Here is a 24,855-nt window from a genome sequence, read left to right as displayed (position 1 = left end):
TGCCTTTACTCTAAAAAGAAGGGAATAAAACCTAATTTCCTTAAAACCCTAACTTAGATTTCTAATAAGGCCAATCTTAATTGCAACTTGCAGCAAAAATAATCCCATCACCACTGTAGGGAATCAAACCCCTAACCTTAAGCGTATTCCCTTGCCACTTAACCACTAGACCAGCAGGCCCCATTCTGTTAAGTTTTTACCCATAATTCATTATAAGCCCACTGACTTCAAGTCAGACTTTATTCAATAAAAACCAAAATTTAGCCCAAGTTAAAGCTTGAACTTAAGACCTCCCAAACACACCCAGAGCATATTATCACTTAACCCACATATATTTAAACCAAAAGTAACTCGGAACACAGATTCAGACACTTCCAAGCCCAACACTTACAAAAGTCGAAACTACAGAAATTTGAGGTGTTACAATTACATTTAATTCTATTAAACAATTTTATTTATATTTAAAATTTGAATTTATGGTAGTTAATATTATATTAATTTTATTGTCTTTGAATTTTAAAATAAATATTATGTTATTTTTGTTTATATTCACGTTTTATTTTTAATATATAGACATAATTTTTAATTATAAAACCATAATTTTATTAATATTAAGAACTATACAAAATTCTATTTAATTCTTATACTACAATTACTTAATAAATAAAAAGAGTTCATTACCACAAGTATTACAACTATTTTCTTTTGAAAATTCCCTTCTTACACAATTATATTCTTTAAGTTCCAAAATGTTTGCTTTTTACAGCATTTTACTTATTATTTTAATAATCATATTAAATTTGTTTTAAAAAAATACATATTTGAGTTATTTTGCGAACCCAAAGTTGGGCCATTCTATTTTCTTGTGGGTTCATTAATAGGCCTAATAAAAAAGCTAAGAGGAATGGAGTCATCATTGTATGGAAGTGCAAGTCACGGGCCAGAGTTGAGAGTAATGAATGTTAGTTTTAAGGGCTAGATTTTGTCAATTAACACCAAATAATGCCCAATGTCTTACAGTTATGTCCAATTCTTTTATCAATCATCTTCAAATTATCAACAGACAAAGCCCAATGGTGGGGTCGATGGGTCACTCAGAAAATAGGAAAAGTACAATATACCAATAAACAAGCAACAACAAATCAATATCTTAATATTCAACACATGTAGATTCTATCTTTTTTCGACATTTTGTCGAGAAAAATAGACAAAGAGTGGGGGCTACCTACACCTCTCCATGGTTGAGCCGAGATCGAGGCTTGGTTCAAAAAAAAATTATGTCCAAGTTCCTTTTTTTTGGATAGTTCATACCAAAAATAAAAAATAAAAAATATTTTACTGTTAAAAAATTTAATCAATATTGTATATATTTTATAATTAAATTTAAATTAAAAGAATATTTATTATTATTTAAATTGAAATTAAGCCAGGTAAGTTTGAAATATAAAATTCCTTCTCCAAAAATGGCCTAAATTGGGCCGGGCCTATCAGGCCGAGTAGACTACTCAACCCTTGGACAAGTCTAGAACTACCTATAGCATAATAACATGACATTTTAAACCAATTTTCTTATATTTAAATACATAAAAATTATTAAACATATTTAACATAAAAGACAATAGAAGTATAATTCGATAAATTTTAAAATAATAACAAAACTAATCTCAATCCTTTCTCTATAAAATATGGAGAAAAACTTATTCCATTATATGGGGTATGCTTCACATTTCGTCTGAAAAAAAGTCGACATCGTGACAATGAAGAGCATACGTCCTAACGATACAATACACAACATCCCAACAAGAAGAACTTATCCCGACGATGTGACAAGTGATGTCCCAACGAGTTGATAGCAACGTCACGACGTGGCGGTGTGTTCCCCACTCAACCAGGTTTCTTCTACTAGTTAAACTCTGCTATCTTTTCCCAGTCAAACTCTAATAACTCTAGGATTGTCACGCCCCAAAATATAGGGGATTAATCGCAATGAATAGACAATAAAATAGATAGGGCTAAATGGTTAAGTGTTTAGGGCCTTGTCCTAGAGGCCTTATTCAAGCTTCCTTCCTCTCCCTCCCCTCTTTTTTTTTTAAATTCCTAGCAACCTAGAAATAAAACCACATTAAAAAAGTATTATTCGAAGTAAAAATTGAATAAGTTATAGGTAGCAACCTAATGGTTAACACGCCACTCTCCCCTTTTTGCCCCTAGGGATTTACAAACCCTAGCTATTTTGTCCTTCCTACTCTTATTTGGATTAGAATAACAATCTTTTTCACATTTCTAGTAAAATTCCTCTTCATCCTCTGTTTATTTATTCCTCTTTCCTTTTTCACCTCTTTTCTCTCATAATTGTAGTATGTTTCCATCATTGAACTATTGATTATTTTTTTTCTCATATCTAATCAACCCCTTACACGGCCATATGCCCTTTAAACCTTAAAATAGTTCGTGAACCACATGGCTTAAACCCTTCCACGCGGCCTACCATACGACCTTGTCTCATTTGTAGGTTATTTTTACATTTGTCACACGACCACAACCTGTTATACAGTCATGTAACCCTTCCACACGGCCTATAGCGTCCCACATAGCTTGGCCACACGACAGTGTGACCTCTGTTTTACAGTTTTACCTAGAATTTTGTGAATTGATCAGTTTAGTCCTTAAATAGTCCTGAACTATTTTTAGTGTTTTATTTCATTAAATTGAGTCATTGATAATATGAATAATGTTGGAATACATTATCTGATTGATTGAATTATTACTGTATATGCATGATATGAAATTATTACAGGTTTACTATTACTGTAATTCTACTGATCTGTTTACATGTTCCATGCCATTGTGATTATTGGTTGCATGACATACATGCCTACCGTTACTATTAAACCGAACTCATGTTAAGCGAGTTTATTGTTACTGTAATGATCTGTTATAAGCATGATAATTGCTATTGTATATACTTGTTATAAGCATGTTATTGCTACCGTACTAGTCTGTTATAGCATGTCATGTTGCATTGCATGGGGTGGGATGATATGAACGGAGGATGTGTTAGTAGCTTGTCTGTACTATTTAATAGTTAATCCACATTGTATTAGCAGCTTTTATTTGCACCGAATACTGGTTTATCCATATCCTATTAGTAACTTTTATTTGCACCAATTTGTGGTCTATCACACCGTACTAGCAGTTCATTTGCAATGTTTAGTGGTTCATCTACACCGTGGTGTAAAGGTAAAGAAGTTCTGGAGAACTCCTACTATGGAGTGTAACAAAGTTGGATAGGACCTTTTCTGTTAAATTGAAACTGCATTGCACTATCAACATGTACGTACAAAACTGAGAATTCTGAGATGATCTTGTTTTGAATTGATTCGAAATAACGATTCTCTAAATTATTATTTGATGATGATTATTTTTACGTATTATTATTATTCAGTATATGATATAATGCCCCAAAAATCTCTTATGTATTTATTTTCGTATGTTTGTGACACAAGTGTGTATCTACTTCAGTGGTTAAGTGTTTTGGGTGTGTGTGTGAGGTCCCAAGTTCAAGTCTTAGTTTGGGCAGATTTTTGTTTTTAAATGAATAAACCCTTATCTCTAATCAGTAGACTTATAAATAATGTTGGCAAAATATGTCATAATGGGCCTATTGGTCTGGTGGTTAGGTGAAGTGTTATGGCTAGAGGTTTGAGGTTCAAATTTCTGCGCGATCAAGGGGATTTATTTTTACCACTTGAGTTGTATGAGTGTTGTAGTTTGACTGAAATTCTGAGTATTTGAGGAGTGTGGGGATGTTGTGGCCGATTTTTAGGAGGATAATGAGGGGGTTCTTTGGTAGTTGTGGGATTGGTGGAAGAAAATAAGGAATTTGAGGTATAGTGGGAAGTGGACGGTTTGTGGAGGGATAGTAGGAGAGTTTAGGGGAAGTTGAGGATTATCCAAATCTAATTTCATTTCTTTTTGCTATTTCAAAAATCCCCAAAGTGTTTCTTTTTCTTCTGACGGCTATTCTACTTTTTCCTTACAGAAATATTGTGATTTTCTTTCTTTTTGATCTTTATTTGCTTTCTTCCCTACCTTGCTGCCGAATTTTGGTTCTTCTTGCACTACTTTCCCTTTCATTCTCTTTATTCATATAGTTCTTCGTCGTGACACTGAGTATTGCGCACGCACCAAAATTCCCCACTTGCTGCCGTTTTCTCCTCCTTTACTTCTGAATGCATTCCGTTCTTCTCTTTTGTGTAAACGTTAGCCACTCGTGCGCATATCATATAGATTGAAGCCCTCTTTATACTGTTTCTTAGCAAGTCGATTGGAAACCTTGCAGTATTAAAGTGCTTAGGAGGGTTTAAGTATCAAAAACACTACAGGTGTGTAACCGTAACACTATAAACGGGAATCGGTGAAAAGCTAAAAAGTGAGGCTGTCGACGTCACACGGGTGTGTGGCTGTCCGTGTGGTAGGCCGTGTGATTGAAAATGGACGTGTGATCGACGAGGCTGGCTATGTGCGATACATGGGTCAGACCATATTGGACTGTATGGGCCACATGGGCATGTAGGATTTTTGGGCCGGCCGTGTGATTCACACAGCCAAGGCCAATTTGGGCCATGTGGGCCCACACAGGTGAACATCATAAGCTTGTAGGCCCATTTTCACTGTTTTATTGCTAAGGTTGCATTGGTCGCCTGAGTCGACTGTGGACCTACTGTAGGGTCGGTAAGCTTACTTAGACCCCTAATTGACCGAAATGACTGTATGACTGATATGATTAAGCATGATGATGTCCCACTAATTGATACTGTATGCCCTATTTACATGCATGATATTATGTGATAGCATGTCATATTTGTATATTGCATTGCATTGGGTTAGGGGAAATACAATGTTTGGAGGAAGTGTATTGAAAGGCTTCGAGCCTAATTTACTGGCAGCTCAATTGCAAACTACTATCTAGTGCCGCATCTGGTACTTTTTGGAGTGTAGGGATGGGTGGGTTGATTATATCCCCACATGGAGTGTAGGGTTCGACGAAGTTGGAGTGTAGAGGTTGGCGGGGTAGTATTTGATACTGCATAACTGTTACTGTACTGAATATTGATACTGTAATGGGCTTAAGCCCAGACAATGATAGCATTCTGACTGCTTGTTTATATGGGGATTACACACTGAGTTTACATAAACTCGCCCTTTTGTTTAATCCGTACAGGTAATCCCCTGACATAGGCAGGTCGGTGCGACGGAGGACTCAGTGGTGGTCACACATTTTTTGTTACGCTATTTTTTTAACTATTTATGGTTTTACTTTTAATTGGGACTATTTTGCTGTAAAATGACCTCTATGGATTTTTACTTGGGATTTGCATTTTTGGTTTATTACTGCTAGCAGTAGGAAAGGACACGAGTTTTCAAAAAAAAAATAGATGTTTAATTAAAAATACCACAAATACGCAATCTGTTTTAAAAGCTTCCACATTGAATAAACATTCTGAAAACACTCGACTGATTAAATAACTCGAGATTAGAAGTAATAGGTAATAATACAAAGTTTCTAAACGAAAATTATTTTTAGGCAAAGTTACAATTTTCAAACATACTACCATGTGACATCGCCTAATCCGGCCATAACGTCCGGACCAGGTTTGGGGTGTTACATATGATATCTACTGTTTGCAATAATTTATTTTGTGGTGGAACTCACACTGAGCTTCATAGCTCACATCCTTTTATTTCCACCTCTATAGATAACCTACCAAGTTAGGACGTGGGCACGACATTCGAAGGGTCTCAACTTGAAATGTTTTATTTTTATTAAAGTACTTTAGGATTGTTATTTGATATTGTTATTCAAATACCGCATTACTTTATTACTATGACATAGGACTTGAGTTTTCGTTTTATATAACATGCATTTCATTTGATTCGATTTTAGGACAACAAAATATAAATATTAATTAATTATGCATGAACTTCGGTTTTTATTAAAAATACAAGCTATTATCACTTTTCCGCTGCTAGATTTAATTTAAGATTTTGAGTAACGAATAAATAGGAATTTAACTAAGTTTATTTTTTAAAGAGAAGTAGACCTAGTTACATTGTTAATCTAAATCAGTTTTTGGATAACTTGTGAGCTTTTATGAAAATAGTTTAAGTTTTCTTTTGAAATAAACAAATATTTTAAAATGACTGTTTTATAAATTTCGATAGCTTACTGGGCCATCTCGGTGACCAATGTAATTTCCCGAATTCGGGCCTAATGTCTAGGCCGGGTTAGGGTGGTTACAAGGATATTTCTAATCAGATTAGTAACGAATTTTAGCCTATTAATAGGGCTTTTAGCAATCCTAGAGAGATTGATTGAATAACATAATTCAGAGAAAGTTTGTGGGAATTTCGAGAAAATTTTGTATTTCAGGTTTGGGATTTTTTTTTTCTCCACTTGTACTTCCCTTTCAATTCTTTCTGTTTTAGTCAAGTTTTTCTTTGCCCGCGATCTTTTAATCCTTTTTGGAGGGATTTTTTCACCTAAATATTTGTGTCCGATTTTTCTCGTTTTTCGTTCATGTTCGTTGCATAATTTGGGTTCAACCCAACACATTAATCACTTATTTGACTTTAATTTCTTAATACATCTTTTTTACTTAACATTTCTTTTCTAACTAGTTTTCTTTCACACATGCCTTGCATGTTGGGGCGAAGTGAAAAATTATTTTTTGGGACCGAAATTGAGTTACGTAATTTTATGAGAGTTAAAATGCAATTTCAAAATTTTCTATTACCTTATATCTTTATAATTTTGAAGGATTAAATTAAAATTTTATCATTTTTAGGGTTGAAGTGCAATCTTACCGTTTACTAATATATAATTTTATAAAATTTAAGGAATCAAAATGATATTTTTTTCATTTTAGGCCCCTAGCCTTGCCATCCCTCCTTGCACGTAAATATGCACAATTTTTTTTATAAATTAAAAATCAATAAATATATAACATATAACATATATAATACAAATAATGTTTAAATAAACAATATTTTATAAATAAAAGAACTTGAAATCATCATTTTAAATAAACAATAAAATAAAATACCTAGTAAAAAAATAAAATATTGAATCTTATAGAAAGTTAAAAATTATACTACCAAGTAAAAAATAACAATATATGCTCTTTCAAAATAATTTATCTTTGAATTTTATTACACCATCATTCAACATCATTACTTGAAATTTATTTCTTTGAAATAATCAGTTCCAATGTAAAATCAATATTTATCTAAAAGATCAATTAAACATAAAATTAATACATAAAATTATTGAAAATAATATAAAAAATTAGAACTATATTAGAATGTAAACTATAACATTAAATTTAAAGTAAAAAAAAATAAAACAAAATGCAACTATTATAATGGTGATTCATGATAAATATAAAAAAATGTTTACGTTAAATTGGTAAACACATTAAATAATAATGAATAAAAAATTATTGAAATATTATACAATGAGTCCTTTTAAATTTTTCTTTCAAATCTTCCTCTCATTTGTTTACAACTTCAATAATAATAAATAAATAAATAAAATGTAAAGAAGAAAGTATAAAAGAGTGTTTGCTTCGTTCAATACAAACAACTTATCAAAAAGATTTATATTATATTATCTAATCATTAATTAAAATGATCTTACATATCTCTCCGTTGACATTATCGTTCGAATATGATTCGCTTCAAAGAACATTACAAAAAAAATTGTTATTTTTGTCATTCATGTTAGATGAGTTGTCAATTTTAGTCACTCTCGTTAGATAAGTCGTCAATTTTAGTCACTTTACCGTTAAAATGGGTTTGACCACCAAACAAAATATTGACATGGCGTGGTATAATAACAAAATTAGCCCTCAATGTTTACCTTTTTTTAAAATTTTTTTTGTTGGTGAAAAGAAAAGATGAATTACATCAATTACATAAAAGTACCATTCACTTTATCTTTTTGTAAAAATTCTAAGATTTCCTTGAGTGCTTCATCAAAGACCTGTAAGGTTTATTTCCAATTCAAGCTAAGTTTAGCAAGTTGATTTGCCACCAAGTTCTGCTCTCTTAGTATGTGATTGATCCTTCACTGTCTTTTAAACTTCATAATAAGTTGAGACCTTCTAAGTATAGTAATCCCTAGATCCTCCAATCCCAAATCAGTCAAGGCTTGGACTACATCAAGGTTATCAGTCTAAATTATTGTCCTTTTGTATCCTTTATTAAGTAAAATAAGGATCCCATCTAGGATACCCTAAACTTAGGCCTCAAACGGTGAACAGACACCTAAATAGTGACTGAATCCCATAATCCAATTTCCGTCCTTGTTTCGTACCAAGTCTCCTGTTGCAATGTAACCAATTTCTCTCACCACAACACCATCAGTTGACAAAAGTACCCATGTATTATCAAAAATATTAACAGGGTTCAAGTTGGAAACATTGCTTTTGTATCAATTAAAGTATAATTCAAATTGGCGAGCCCAGCTAATAGAGACTTTCACCACTTCAGTTGTCGACCAAGAAATATTCTGAAAGATAATGAGATTCCTATTCTTCCAGATATGCCAAGTAATTAATCCAAAAGGGCACGACCAAGTGACTCCACTATCCTGCAATCTCACATTGTAACAAAGGTTGGATGAAAGCCAAACCTGGAATGAGTCAAAAAGAACCTTTGCTTTAGATGGTTTGGAAGCACATGCATCCACACATCCTTCGTGCCAGACAATCGAGAAGAGCATGGGCCACATCCTCAAACTCATGTCCACACACAGTTCTAGAATTGCTTTGACTGATCCCCCTCATTGTACGCTCCGAATTAGTAGGAAGCCTCTACTTAAAAGCAAACCAAAGAAAAAATCTCACTCTTTGTAGACCCTGATATTTGCAAATAGTCTTCAAATTCTCCTCTCGAGAACTCCAAGTGTCTTTTTTTAAAGTTCAGAAAGCATTACGAACTGAAAATACACCTAATGTCAATCAAGCCCATATCACCTTGTTCGCTCCTGAGTCTAAATGATGAGGGATACTAATAATTCTATTAATCACATCTTCAGACAGCTAGACACAAAACAAATCCAAGTTCCACCTTCCATCAGAGTTGACCAACTCATTAACAAAACAATCCAAATCAAGGTTAGTAGAAGATAGAATTTTTTATAGTAAAAGGCTCATACCTAGGATCCAAGAATCCTTCCAACAACGAACACTTGCGCCATCTCCAAATCTCAAGCTAAGTTTTCACGGAGTAACAACCATATCTTAGAAAGAGACTGCCATAAATGTAAGCACTGACTCCTATTAATAGTCTCTAGAATTTACTCTTTCCATCCATACTTAGATCGAAGGATGTGAACCCATAAGGCATTACTCTTCGAGACTAAATTGAATCCAATTTTCATAAGAAAAAACATGTATTTGTCATTGAAGTGCCAAAACCCAAGCCTATCTTGAGACTGTGGCTGGCATATAGAGTCTCAACCCACTAACGACATTTTTGGGTGACCATCAACACAACCCTAAATAAACTGTCTAATAAATCTTTCAATTTTTGCATAGACTCCTTTAGGTATCAAAGTCAACTGCATAAAATAAGTAGGAATGGAAAGTAGTACTGATTGGGCCAAGGTTGTAACAGCCCATTTTTTAGTGAAATCGGAACAGCGATTTCGAGACCACAAATCCGTCCCAAAAATATAATTTATTTTTATTTTATTATATAGTCTGTATTATGATAGATATGACATGTGAAAATTTTAATACGAAAATTTTAACGATTTAGTGCTTAATTACGAGAAGGACTAAATCATATAGAATGCGAAAGTTAAATTCTAATAGCTATGAGGATCAAATGGCTATGGAATTCAAAAATAGATGTCCTTACATGGTAATTAGACCATTAAGAAAAGTATGTAGATTTTTCTTGGTGACTCATCCTTGGAAATATAGAAAAAGGACAATGATAAATTGGAAATAGCAAAATACTTAAATAATTAAAAGATGAAATGAAAATATATCATCTTATTTTCATCATCTTCAACCTAAAAACACATGGAAACCCTAAGAAAGAGAGAAGAAACTTTCAAGGCCTAATTGGGTAAGTTTTATTGTCCCATTTTTAGTAATTTTGATATTTTTGAAACCAGGATAGCTTAATCTCTCTATTTGAGGGATTAATTTGAAAAGTTATCAAGGTATGAAAAATGGGTCATGGCTGTATATGCTGGAAATTAGAAATTTATGGTAGAAAATGAAAGATTATTGATAGATAAATAACTTTTACAAAGTGATTTTTGATGAAAACATGATTTAGGGACTAAAATGAAAAGTTGTAAAATTTGATGAAAAATTCTAAAATTTTATGAACATATGTGTTGTAAAATTTTTAATGAGGCTTTGGTTAGGCTTGGAATAGGGAGTAATTCGCACAAGTTTAATTTTTCGGGCCTAGGGACAAAATTAAAATTTATGGAAAAGTTAAAGGCAAAATGGTAATTTTACATAAGACGTTAATTGAGTCCCAACGAGTATAAAATGTATGAAATTGATGATTTAAGCTATTTATATAGATCTAGACAACTCAAATTCGAGGTTAGATCGAGGAAAAAAGAAGGTTTCGGATTAGTAGATTTCTAACGTGAACAAGTGTCGAGGTAAGTTCGTGTAACTTAATCAGGCATGTAATATGTTTAAATTGAATGTTGTATTTTATGGAATGTGACTTATATTAATGTACATTACTTGAATATTATAATGAGAAACTTAATACATGCTTGATATGGTGAAAAAGGGTTAAGTCCCGATTGAATATTGAATTTCGATGATTATATGCACTTTCCCGAAACTAATAAGGTTTTGCATTTGTTGCATACAGGATTTAGCTCGGACGAGTAATCCTATTGACCTTGTTATAGAAAGGATTTAGTCTGAACGGGTAATCCCGATATAATACCTCTCGAGCATATGTTATGACTAAGGTTTAGCCTGGACTGGTAATCCTAATCGAGCTCCTCTAAGCATACGTTATATAAAGGATTTAGCCTGGACTGGTAACCCTATTATACGACATGTGGCTTGAGAGCATATTCCTTGGTTCCCTATTATACGACATGTGGCTTGAGAGCATATTCCTTGGTTAAATGCCCTAAGGGGTACCCTCAATAAGAATTAACGGATTAATGAATCGTACACCTCAAGTGTACTACTTGAGCCTTCATAGGAATTTCAATGACTCATCGGGCATAAAAACTCTTGACATGGCATGAGAATATTGAGATGAAATGATAATGACTTGAAAGAATATTGCTTGATGAGCTCATCTATGTTACTTGATTTATATGAAGATTTTGGTGACTAACATGTTTTGATTGAATGTATGTGCTTAGGCAATTTAGCCAAATGGATGAAAACATGACATTGTATCTTTAGATTTAATAAACAGGATTGGTAAGTTTAGTTTTCATTACACGAACTTACTAAGCATGTAATGCTTACTCCGTTTTATTTTCCTCTGTTTTATAGTGCTTGGAAGCTCGTAAAGGTTGGAGATCATTTGAGCATCATCATACTATCAACTAGTCATTTTGGGTATACTTAGTAAAATCATTTTGTTGTAATGGCATGTATAGGGCAACTTGGCCAATAGTGGCTTGGAAATGTTATTTTGTAACCTAGCTATTGGAATGACTAGTAATGGTTCATTTTGGTATTTCTAAGTAGGTTATTATGATTAATATACACATGTGTTATATTAAGAATATATATGATCAAATGTTGTGAATGCCTAAGTTAAACTAAGGTAAGGCTTGTGATCATGTATGTTTGTAGTGATATGCCTTTTGAATGATGAAATTGCTTAGGTTAAATGCTTGGATTGGTTGGTATTGGAGGTGTGCTTCAAGTGCAGGTCTTGGGTGAAATTTTGGGTGAGAAATAAAGCTAGAAGTGACTTCATTTTGTCCACATGGGCGTGTGTCTAGACCATGTGTGACATACAACTTGATAACATAGGCATGTGGTTAGGTCGTGTGTCCCCTGCACCCTAATTTTAAGAAACAAAATACTCAGAATTGAGCACATGGGCAGAGACACGGGCATGTATCTTAGCCTTGTGTGCCACACGGCCTAGAATCGGGCGTGTGTCTTGACCGTGTGAAACTTACACCTAATTTCAAATTGAATTAATTAACCACACGGCCTAGCACATGGGCGTGTGGCATGGCCGTGTGTGCAAGTCAGAGAGTTACATGGGGTCGAACATGGCCTTTAGCATGGGCATGTCGCAGGGTCACACGAGGGTGTCCCTTGGACCACACGGGTATCTGAGCCCTACACCTTGGAAAATTTTTGAAAAGTGGCGAAAAATTTTTAGAGGTCTTGATTAAGTTCTAACTCGACTCTAATACTCGTATTGGGCCTCTAGGGTCCAATTAAGGGACATTTTGAATGATCTCAATAAATGAATAGTAAATTATAAGAAATATCTGTAAAATGTTCTTAAAGTTCCGGTAATGCTCCGAAATCCTGTTCTGACGACGGATACGGGTTAGGGGTGTTACAAAGGTGATTCTTCCCACTATGGACAACTTCTTCGCATCCCAATTGTGAAGCTTACGCCTTACCTTATCAACCACAAAACTCAAAGTGCTTTTAGTTACCCTATTATGAAGGAGAGGGACACCTAAATAGGTGCCAAGATTCTGAACCTCCAAAGCGGAACATTTGAACAATCTGGTTGCGAACATCATTATTAATACCTTTGGAAAAGTAAATATTACTTTTTCTAGTACTAATTTTGTGACCTAAAATCACGAAAAATCGATTTAGAATGTTCTTCAATAAATGCGCTTGATCAAATTGAGCTTTGCAAAATATTACCAAGTCATCAGCAAAGAACAGATGGGAGATTGCTAGACCTGTTCTTGAAAGCTGAATAGGTTCTCACTTACCAATATCAATATCCGACCGAATAATATGCCCCAACCAGTCCATGCACAACACGAAAAGATAAGGCGATAAATGATACCCTTGGTAGATTCCTATAGCTGGATTAAACTTTTAGGTAGGCACGCCATTCCAAAGTATTTGTATAGAAAAGGAAGATATAGCTGACATTATCACTTTTCACAGGAATTTAGGTATCCCAATAGCAGTCAAAGAAACACATATAAAGTCTCAACTAACTTTGTCATATGCTTTCTCCAAATCCAACTTAATAGCCATCCAATTTTTCCCATTTTGCTTGTAGCGTATAGAATGTATGACTTATTGTGCTAAAATGATATTATCAGATATTTTACGACTAGCTATGATCCAACTTGTTCCTGGGAAATAAGGTTGGGGAAAACCAACTTAAATCGGTTAGCAATCACTTTTATCACCAATTTATATAGAACAAAACAGAAACTAATAGGATGAAACTAACTGAAATCATCGGGACAACCTTTTTGGGGATTAGAGCAACCAGAGTATTATTCAAATCTTGCTCAATTGGTAGCCTAGCAAAAACTCCCTTAACCCAATTGCAAATATCATTACCAAGAATATCCAACTGGCTTTGAAAGAAATGAGCATGATAGCCATCACTTCCCGTAGGTTTTAAAGGCACCATGTCAAATAAAGCCCTTTTGATCTATTCATTTGTGGTTAACTCCTCTAAGAAAGCAATCTCTGAGGGGTTCAAACTTGGAAAACTATTATTAAAAGGTCCCTAAGGCTTGAGGCACTTCACCATAAAGTTTCTCAAAGAAACCCACTACTTCTGTTTGTAATATTTCCTGATTAGAGCATCACTCCCTATTGCCAATACGTAGTGTTATAATACAGTTAAAATTCCTTCTTTTAATCATGTAATTATGAAAAATTTAGTGTTTCTCTCCCCCAATTGAAGCCAGACACACCAAGCCTTTTGTCTCCAAAGTAGATCTTCATGGTTAAGCACGTTCTCCAACTTATCCCAAACTTCCATTTCTTGCTTAGCTAAATGAATTGAGGTAGAGTGATCTAGGGCCTTTTGAATGTTGTTGAGTGATCTCATGAGGTGTCGCTTACGGGAACCTAAAAAACCATAAACGTTCTTGTTCCAATCTTTAATATATGAGGTAAAATTATTCAAAGAAACTGCCATATTGCCCACAAAGTTCCACTTTTCTTTGACAAAATTATTATGCTTTGTCCATCCTACTAAAAATCTGAAAGGTATTCCTTTAGCCAAATTCAAGTTTGGTCTTTTAGATAGTAGAAGAGGTCGATGGTCAGACTTAATGTGTGAGAGATGGGAGACTAAACACTGTGGAAAATATGACATCTATACATCATTAGCTAAAGCTCGATCTAATCTGACAAAAATGCCACCTTTCTGCCAAGTGAAAGAAGGACCGTAATATCCCAAATCCTGCAATTCACAAGAATCAACAAAATTACCAAATAAATTACATCTCTTACCCATGGTAAAAGGGCTTTGTTTATCCTCGGGTGATAAGATGGCATTAAAATCTCCTATTAATAACCAAGGGATCGATTGAAGAGGCATCGCAGATTTTAATCCATCTTAAAAGAACTTTCGTTTTGACCTGTCTAGACTGCCATAAACAAAGGAAATAAGAAATGAGTTATTGGGAATATAGTCATTAACAAGAAGAAGAATAAATTGAGGGTGATTTCAAAGGATTTGAATATGCATAGAATCTTTCTAACCCACCCAGATACCACCTAAAAATCTAATATCCTCAACCTGATGAGATCAATAATATAATTTATTTTTTTACCGCTTACTCTTGATTCTAATAAGCAAACAATGTCATGATGGTGCTCCACATTATATTCTTGAAAAACTTGGATAAAATTCCTGGTAGCTCACCATTGACAGTTCCAAGTAACTATTTTCAAATTTGAGTTCATGTCAATTATAAAATAATATAAAATAAAACTCTTAAAAAATAAAATAGATCAAACACTAACACTGTGTTTGGTTCGCCGTATTACCCAATCCATTACGCCCCGATTACGTGTGTATTACATTACGCCCCTATTCCGGCGTTTGGTTCGCTGTAATAGGTATTACGCGCGTAATCGGTTACGCCCCTAATCCCCAAATTCCCGTGTTTTCCAATCCCTTTCCTTTTCGCTGTATTAGCTATTACTTCCGGCCTCCCTCCCCATCTCCCTGTTTTACCCTCCCTCCCTACCCGACCCTCTCCTCTTCCGTGCATGAACCTCTTCCCTCACCGTTAAATTCCTTTTATATTTTAGAGCCCCCCACAAAGTAGAGTCGCCGTCCTTTCTCTGGATTGAACAGCTACGAAAGATCTACCACTAATTTCCCTTCTTTGATCCTCTCAATCAAGTAATTCTCAAATTATTTTCCTACTGTTTTTGGGTTTTTTTAACCCTCTGTTTCATTCAGTCTTTTGTTAATTCCTTAATTTTCCATATATGATTATCAGGTGATGATAAACACTGTGAATTTAAAATTTGGGGAGATGTGAGTGTGTTGAGTGGCTGGAGAAATTATTTTGCGTAGCTGCGATCGAATTGCTGAGTCAGGGGCTACCGAGTTACTGAGTTCTTCATGGCTGATTTTCATACATCGACTCATAGAGCTAACTGGATCTTCTCGCCTCAAGAACTGGTAAATAATATGAAAGAAAAAAAAGAGAAATTTCATTGTTTCTTAAATGTGAGGAAAAAACCAATTGTTTTTCTTTGCAATGTTTTTCCGTTTCCACTGTTTATATTGATTACAAGCTGCTGGTGTTAATGTTTTTTGCTTAATTTTCTTCATGGATGCTTTATTGATGTAAGAAGAGATTGAAAAGATAGAAAAGTAGGAATTGCAATTAATTGAGAACTTTCTCAAGTTTAAATTAGGTTCTTTTGTGTTTTGTTTTTAATTTTTTTTTTGCTGATATAGGTTGAGAAATACAAGGCTGCAAATCAAAGAGCAATACAAGCACTGGAGAAGGTATGACAGAGTCCTTTCTTTTCAGTTTTGTATGTATGTCTATATGCGCGAGCTTGAGTGTGTGTTTGCATAGTGTACCTTCGGATTATCGTTTTAGTAGATTAGATGAAATTGGTGTTGAACTCCCTTCTTTACTTCCCATTAGAAGCATTTAAATGTTGTCAGTTGCAAACCACCATTATTGAAACCATTCCTAGTGGAAATTTTCTTTCTGGTGTTCATTTTATTGAAGCTGACTTGCTGATTTATTCTGAAGTATGGGACAACACAAATGGAAGTAGACGCTGATGGTTCACTATCATACCCTGAACCTATTGCAAGAGATAATGGTAAATGAAATTTTCTTTTACTTTTTAGTTCTATTGTGAGGTGCTAGGTCATCGAGCGTACCATGTAATATTTTGATTGTTCATGTCAGCTGACAAGCATTCTCGTCCAAAACCTCTTAACATTGAAGAAGAACAGTTCATGCGAGTGTTTTATGAGAACAAACTTCGAGAAGTTTGTAGTGCATTCTACTTTCCTAATAAAATTCAGGTACTTACTACCTTTTTTTTTTTTGGATAATGGTCATACTATAAATAAATATGAGGCCATGATCAATGTGATTCTGTTTGTGGTTCATGTTTTGCAGGCAACTGCTCTAATTTATTTCAAAAGGTTTTACCTGCAATGGTCGGTCATGGAACATCATCCAAAACATATAATGTACGAGTCTTCTACATCTCTTTCAGATACAAGCTCCAATGCCCTTTATCTCTGCATGTAATATGCTGGATGAGTCATTCTGATTTGCGCTTAAGAGTATGTTAGAAAAATGCATCATGTGCTATTTTAAAAATGTATGAAAATATCAGGTAAGCAACATACTGTTTGGAATTTGTATATTGTCCCTGACTTTGTCATTTCGTATGTGGTGGTGGAAGAAATGTTACTTTGACTGATAATCACCATTGAATACTAAACTTTCTTTAGAGAATAATGTAATTGTTAAATTGGAAAAGTTTCTTTATAACTCTAGGTTAACCTGTGTGTATGCGGCGTGTAAGATAGAAGAAAATCATGTGTCAGCAGAGGAGCTTGGTAAGGGGATTTCACAGGATCATCAAATGATTCTCAATTACGAGATGATAGTGTCTCAGGTATGGCTACTGTTCTCCTTCCTTTTTCTTTTAGTCTTGCTTTTTTCTTTTGCTTGTGCTTCTCAAAAGTACATAACTGGATTTGCAGAGTCTGGAATTTGATCTCATTGTTTATGCACCCTATCGTTCAGTTGAAGGTTTTGTCAATGACATGGAGGTGGGTTTGGTTACTGATTATCCTTTTGTTCTTCCTTCTATAGTTGTAAAATATATTTACAAGTAAATCTTAAGTTGTTATTTGGGGTAATCATTTGTTTTCCCTTGTCGTGTTATTATTATTTTTCTATGTCGTATTGCATTTAAGGTGTTATATAGTTTGTAACACGATAAATCCATGATAGATTTTGGCATGTTCGTGCATACATGTTGTGTTCCAGTAGTTGAACTTCAGTCCGTAACATAGGCTGCCTCTTGGTTTATTCTGTTTCTCAAACATAGGCTGCCTCTAGTTCTGCAATTTTTTTTGAACCATATTAAATGTTTTGTGATTACAATTCTTGTTATATCGATAGATCCGGACATGCTTGAGATCGGGAATGGAGGGATGACGAAAGATGAATATATAGTACATTTCAGCTTATGGGCTATTTCCAAGGTATTACAATTGATATTCACCTTTTTTATGCTTGTTGATATGCATGATGTTGCATATCTGGTCTGAAAAACATGAATGCTATTGCAGGCTCCTCTTCTTCTCGGCTGCGACATAAGGAATATGACACAAGAGACTATAGAGATCATTTCAAACAAAGAGGTCATTGCTGTTAACCAAGGTACATAATTAGAAGTACAGTTCTTCAAAAACGCTTTAATGCATCAATAGTTATCGAACTTTTTTAACTTAATGCGATCTTCTGCATTAGATTCTTATGGTATTCAAGCTAGGAAGGCTAGGATGCACGGTGATGATGAGGTGAAACCTATGCAACAACCCCTTTTGCTTAACCATATGATCATATAACATGCTCGGATTGGGTCACTTTCTTTTCTTTTTTTCTTTTGGATTAGCATTTTGGAATTAGGAATTAGTTCTTTAATAATATTTGATGAAGAAAGCTTTCCTCTTTAATGTAGTTGGATTAGCACTTGTAATTAGTTTCTTAATAATATGAATGAAGTAAGCTTTTTTACTCCAATGTCAGATGTGGTTGCTGTACTCTTGCAGATTTTTTTCATATTTATTCATTAGATTCAAGTCATTGAAGATGATAAAAACAGAAATGAATTGGACTTAATTACTACAAATCCAGGTCTCCAAATTGTATTATATATTGTTAAAAGATTTGTTACTCTGCTATTTTAAAGCTTATCCACAATTATGAACCTCCACATTTATAGAAAGGGATTTTTTGGTCAAATTTTGCATAAAACAACTGCAGAGTGCAGGAATTTTGGACCATCTCATATATTTTATTTGCTTGAATAGTAAAAATATAATAATTTTTTGCCTGCAGTCCTTTGGTGGCTCAAACCATTGCTCAAAAGTCATTTTTCTTTGATAGTCCATGAAGACCTTGTCCAGATTGAAATTCCGAGAGTACTTGAATTACCTTATTGAATCAGGAACTTAATTCAATTGATTCATGAACCAAGATCACCCCGTAATTAAGTTTCCACTAAAGGGAGCTTTCATTTATGGGGACTAATCTTTGAATAGGACAAAAAGTTGAAAACCCAAGTTATTATTACTATTATGATCATGAACCCTAATTTCAAGATTGAAAACCGATGATCAGCGGTATGATGCATTGAGTAAAATTCCCGACCATCCAACTTAAATGATCGTTTTCTTTAGTTTACCTTCAATTGCCCGATTGGAATGGGTTAGGAGATTTCTTTCTTACCATTAAATATCAATGTTCAAACTTTTTGATGTTGTAAAACTATATAACATATGGATTTTAATGTACAATTTCATTTTCATCTAACCTTTTCTTAATATAAGTTAATTATGTTTATGCATAATATAATTCTCAAGTTATATGATTAAATTTAGTAAATTCATATAAGAACATTTTATTATTAAGAATTTTATGAAATTATATATCACTATATAATTATATTTAATATTAATTATTTTAAATTGTATAAATTCATATAAGAAAATTTTTACTATCAAGAATTTTATGAAATTATATATTATTATTAAATTATATGTAATAATTATTATTTTAAATTATACAAATTCATAAACTATAATCATATTAGTTATAATAATTTTAAATTTTATTAAATCATATATTTAATTAAATCATATTAGTTATAATCATATATTATGATTTGAGTAAATTCATATAAGAATATTAATTATTAAGAATTTTATTAAATTATATATTTTAATTATATTATATTTAATAATAATTATGTTATTTTATATTTTACAGTATCATATATTATGGTTTGAGTAAATTCATATAAGAATATTAATTATTAAGAATTTTATTAAATTATATATTTTAATTAAAATATATTTAATAATAATTATGTTTAAATATGATTAAATTATTTATTATTGATATTAATCTTATTAAAATTTAAATAAAATAATTTACCAAAACAAATTTCTGCTAATTATTAAGAATTTTATTAAATTATATATTTTAATTAAAATATATTAAATAATAATTATGTTTAAATATGATTAAATTATTTATTTTTGATAATAAATAATCTTATTAAAATTTAAATAACAATAACAATAATCATTTACCAAAACAAATTTATGCTAAGGGTATTCTGGTCATTTTAGTTTTCTCCATTATGCTATTACACCTCTATTACATTCAACCAAACACAGTTTTACTATTACGCCTCTATTCCATTACATTCAACCAAACAGTTGATTTGCTATTACACCTCTATTCCATTACACCTCTAATCCAATCCAATACACCTCTAATCCAATACAGCGAACCAAACGTGCTCTAAGTATAAAAAAAGAACATAAACATAAGATAGAAGAGAATCCCATCTTTGCTGTCCAGGGAGTTCACCTCCCTTCCTTCTGTTGCGCTTCACTTCTGGAGGGTCCTTCTAAACCAAGTTTGTCATTGGTTAAAGTTGAAATACTTTCAGCCAATTGAACCATATAATCTTTTAGCAACACACGTTGGCTACCATTGGTTTTGAAACGGCTGCTGCTACTAGAATGCACTTTATTTAACTTTTTTGTGATACCTCTATCCCTAGATTTAACACCTCTTCCCCGACCGGAAAACACCACCTGATTCAAGATCAGATTGGTCTTTAAAGGAGAGGTATTGTTGTTTTTTTTTTCCCGGAAGATCACCGCCGAGTGTCTGTCGTAGTCGAGGCTCCTCACCTTCCACCAGTTCGTCAGTCGAGGTGCGGAAAGGTTCACCGAAGGCCTATCATTTTTAAGGAGCAAAACCCCCAATTTCTTGGCCACACGAATCTCCTATCGCCGTCCGGTTTCCAGTGCTGTTGATTGCGCCAGCGAGCAGATTTTAGGCCACCGTTCCTTGCCTTAATTGGTCCAATAAGGATCAGGCTTGAGTAGACGAAGAGCCACCAAGGCCCAAACTGTTAGGTCTCTCTTTAGTTGGAATAAGACTCCCTACTCGACTTTTATTAACCAAGCTGGATCCCACACTCGGCCCAGCGTTATCAGATCCTTTAATAATCGAATTTAATCCATTTTTAGGGCTCAACTCTTTAGACTTCCCTTTGTTCTTTGAATCCATTGCCAGCCGACCGTTATAGTAATAGCAATTTTCCTTACTTTGTTGATTTTCAATGAGAATTTCTTTCCCTTATTGCGTCAATGATCTGTTATATCTCTTTCAGTTTATTCTTGATTCAAATTCCTATTTTTTAGGGCATTAAAACGAGAACCTTCATTCTGCCTCTCCTGATTTCCGTAAGAGTGCTGCAAATTATTCCTGAATTTTCACCTTGGTCTCCTTTCTACGATCATCCACGGCTTGTAATTTTCGTCTTTCTCCACCTGTCAGTCCTCGACCAAGCTGTGATTTTCTGGTATCATTTCGGGCAGAGCTGTTTCCTTTTCCACGTTGATTCCAGCACACCTAAAGGAGCAATTATCATTCACATGACCATACCTCCCACAGTGAGACATTTGTCGGTAGAGATTCGTACTCCACTCTTTGTGAATACCTATTGATTAAAATTTGGGAAACCAATGGTCTCTCTAATTTAACAGAGACCACCATCTGAGCAAAACGACCTCTCATCCCACTGTCTGTGTTCATATCTAACTTGACAACCTTTCCAACCATTTCTCCTATCTCAGCCAAAATTTTATGTTTATACAGATATCCAGGTGGAGAACTTGATCCACGCCATAACCACATTTGGATAAGCTTGGGAAGAGTCAAATGCCATCGTCCAAGGTTGTCCAGTCAAGTATTGACCAAATATGGTCCAAGAACCTTCAGAGAGAGCTTTCTCACAATCTAATTTGTTCTGAAATTTGGCTAGGAAATACCATTTTCAATATCCATCATATGCAATGGTGCCGAGGGCTTCCACAAACTATGAATTTTATTCTGCAAAATTAAAAAATCAATGTTACAACCCAAAAATTTTAAAATTACTGTATTATTCATACCCTAAATGATGATTTGATGAATCCTGTCGAGAAAGAGATAGAAGGAACTCCATTCACAAAGGATTTCTGAATATCCCCTTCCAAAATATCAAAATCTTCCTTTTCGTCCAATTCTTTGTAGACAGACTTGGAAGATTGGCCTACTAGCTTTATCCCTCCAATAGGTTGGTAGATCATAGACAAATCGATCATCATATCACTACACGTATTATCATTTTTATCTCTGAATCGAACCGTTTTTGGTCTCAATTCTTCCACTAGATTATTTTCAGAACCAACTTTTTCACAGAGAGAGAAGACATTACACAAATTTACCCTTTTATTAATTTAATCTTGATTTAAAAAAAAAACAAATTGTACTCTTAATATTTACACACTATACCAATCTGATCATAATTATAAAAATTAGAAATTATAAATTAAAAATTAAAAAATCCATAAAAATTCAAAAATTATTAAAATTTATAAAAATATAAAGTGCTCAAAAAATTATAACAAATAGGCATTAACCCTTGAGCAATGCCATCAAAGGTTCGCTATTTCTTTTTTTCTTTTTCTTTGTCCTTTTTAATTTTTTATTGTGTGAATTTTGTGTCTTTGTTTTTTTACTTATGGTTTTGCAAATTGTCTGATAAGCAGAGATGCGAAGATATTGCAAGAGAAGTTGACAAAAAAGGTGACATAGGCGACGACCGGAGGAAACAATCAGAGTGAAAGGGTAGAAAGTAAAAACAATAAATAATAGTGGAAAGATGATGGGGATGAGATGATTTTAGATTACATGATAAAGAAGATAGTGTTATTATTATATTAATTAGATCTGGAAAATCGAATATTTGTCTATTATTTTAACAATCACTTGGTGTGCATTTATTTTAAGTGGTTTGCAATGGAATTTGATTTCCTCTTTAGTAGCATTATTTAATTAATTGCCTTTTAAATTCTAAAAATTCACAAATCTTCCTTATTATTATTTTGATTCGAATAAATAATCCAAATTGAAAATGAAAACTTAAATGAAAAATTAATCCATTTTTTACAGTGAAAAATTAAAGTCAAACTTATATAAGCTCAAAATGATAAGTACCAAAAATATTTTAGAGAATGAGAAAAAAACTGGTTTTGATTAAGGAAGGTGAGAAAGAAAAGTGTGGACTTTGGGGGAACAAAGGTGTGAAAATATATTAAATTTTAACAATTTTTAAATATTATACTTTTTTTTTGAGGATTTTATATTATTTTATAAATTTTAGTAATTTTTGAATTTTTATATATTTTTAATTTTAATTCAAATTTTCTTAATTTTTTGAATCATGACCAAATTGGTATAAATTGTAAATATTAAGAGTTATTTTTTTAAAATCAGGATTAAATTAATAAAATTGGTTAACATTGAATGCTAATTTTGTTATTATACCACACCACGTCAACATTATGTTTGGTGATCAAACCCATTTTAGAGTAACTAAAATTGACGACTTATCTATCAGGAGCGACTAAAATAACAAATTTTTGAAATGGGTGACCAAAATAAGAACGTGAGTGAACTCGGGTGATTAAATAGGTAATTTACCCTTACTTTATACTCCATACTTTTTTAGATACTTCTAACTTATTAATACTAACAACTTTCATTCTTTATATCCATGATTTTCTTAGATACTACTAATGCATGCTATTTATAGAACTAAATTTAAATTTTAATTTATATACAACTTTTTTTTTGGTAAAATAAACTAAGAAATTTACATAGATAATATCATAAGCAAATTATCAAGAGAGTTATCATTCTTGAAGATCTCTTTAATCTCTAAAGGGGGATCCTCGAATAAATTCAACGATTCAGCACTTGACAGAGCCATTTTAGCCAAAGCATCTGCTACTCGATTTGTCTCTCTGGGAACATAATTCAAGGACAAATTCTCTTCAAAGGCTAGAATTTGTTGAATCCTCCTTATTAGAGAGTTTTTTGGACCACCATGCTTACTGTCACTGATAAAAATTACATTCTCAAGATTATCCGTGTGAATAATGACCTTATCATAACCTTGTTTTTGAAGGAAAAATAGTCCATCCAATAAGCCCTATAATTCAGCAGTCACAACTGAGCATTCCCCTAAAAAGTGATTATAGCCTAGGATCCACTCCCCATTGCTATTACGTACCATACCACTTGCTGTAGAGAAACTAGACACAGAATTAACAGCACCACCAGTATTAAGGAATACGCACGTACCTGAGTTATGGTGGTTTGAAGACTGCTTCGTCTGAGATGCCACCACTTCATTATGGGTAGAGAGAAAGTGCTTCGCCCAACTGTAGGAAACACTAATAGTTTCCTTCGGAGTCATGGTGTTTCCTTGAAAGATGATCAAATTTCAGTTCTTCTAGATGCGCCAAAGAATGATTCCAAACAGACAAGCCCAAGATGAATCGCTCAACTTGTTTGTAGAAATCAATTGCAAATTTGAGGATAACCACTTCGAAATATTGTCGGAAAATAAATTTCTAAGTTGGTTAGAAGGAATGATATTGTGCCAAATCCCCTTCATAAAAGAACAGTATCTAAGAATATGAAGAATGTCCTCCTTAAAATGGCCACAAAGAAGACACAGCGCGTATTGCGCAATACCCCTTCTAACTCTTTCAGAGTTAGTTAAAAGCCTCTGTTTAAGAATTAGCCATATAAAATGTTTCACATGTTGGGGTCCTGGAATTTTCCAAAGCATGTTTCAATTCACCTCCTTCAGGTACCAAAACTCTTCTTTCAACAAAAAGTAAGCACTCTTCACAGAAAAGATCCCATTAGTGGTTCTAGACCAAGAAAGAATGTTAGGTCCAGCTTGGTCTAAAAGAGAAGGGATACTGATGATGCAGTTAACCACTTCTTCTGGCAACCATAATCTGAAAAGATTAAGATTCCAATCACTATTACCCAAAACCATCTCATTAACTTTGGTATCAGGATCAATGTTGCCAAGGCCTAGGACATACTGACTAAGTGGTCCCATATTGGGAACCCAATTATCCTTCCAACATTGAACAGACTTCCCATTACCAATGGACTAGATCATATTACTGCGCAACAGAGGCCAAGCTTTGGCAACAACTTTCCAC

General features: G+C 33.4%; 1 protein-coding gene and 1 long non-coding RNA gene across 2 annotated transcripts; both read left to right on the top strand.

The window, feature by feature from the left end:
- The first annotated feature begins 14,986 nt into the window (after positions 1 to 14,986).
- On the top strand, positions 14,987 to 18,283 carry LOC107909694 (cyclin-H1-1-like). The gene is made up of 11 exons (XM_016837319.2): positions 14,987 to 15,387; positions 15,488 to 15,672; positions 15,955 to 16,005; positions 16,262 to 16,334; positions 16,424 to 16,542; positions 16,640 to 16,713; positions 17,027 to 17,147; positions 17,236 to 17,304; positions 17,660 to 17,742; positions 17,830 to 17,920; positions 18,011 to 18,283. The coding sequence occupies exons 2-9, from the start codon at positions 15,613 to 15,615 to the stop codon at positions 17,693 to 17,695; spliced, it is 603 nt and encodes a 200-aa protein (XP_016692808.1). The 5' UTR covers positions 14,987 to 15,387; positions 15,488 to 15,612; the 3' UTR covers positions 17,696 to 17,742; positions 17,830 to 17,920; positions 18,011 to 18,283.
- A 1,672-nt stretch (positions 18,284 to 19,955) lies between these two features.
- Positions 19,956 to 22,600, top strand: LOC121212413 (uncharacterized). Its single transcript, XR_005907537.1, has 3 exons — positions 19,956 to 21,252; positions 21,443 to 22,269; positions 22,378 to 22,600. It is a non-coding gene; the product is annotated as an uncharacterized lncRNA (long non-coding RNA).
- Positions 22,601 to 24,855: the final 2,255 nt, after the last annotated feature.

The sequence above is a fragment of the Gossypium hirsutum genome, chromosome A13 (genome assembly GCF_007990345.1).
Source record: "Gossypium hirsutum isolate 1008001.06 chromosome A13, Gossypium_hirsutum_v2.1, whole genome shotgun sequence".
Classification (NCBI taxonomy): Eukaryota; Viridiplantae; Streptophyta; class Magnoliopsida; order Malvales; family Malvaceae; genus Gossypium; species Gossypium hirsutum.
This window is presented reverse-complemented; position numbering and strand designations above follow the sequence as displayed.

What these genes read in the sequence shown, in the direction of transcription:
- LOC107909694 (XM_016837319.2), top strand. Translation starts at nt 15,613, where the DNA reads ATGGCTGATTTTCATACATCGACTCATAGAGCTAACTGGATCTTCTCG. An exon ending in ACCTATTGCAAGAGATAATG is followed by an intron (nt 16,335 to 16,423) that starts GTAAATGAAATT and finishes TGTTCATGTCAG; the next exon opens with CTGACAAGCATTCTCGTCCA. An exon ending in CATCATCCAAAACATATAAT is followed by an intron (nt 16,714 to 17,026) that starts GTACGAGTCTTC and finishes TTATAACTCTAG; the next exon opens with GTTAACCTGTGTGTATGCGG.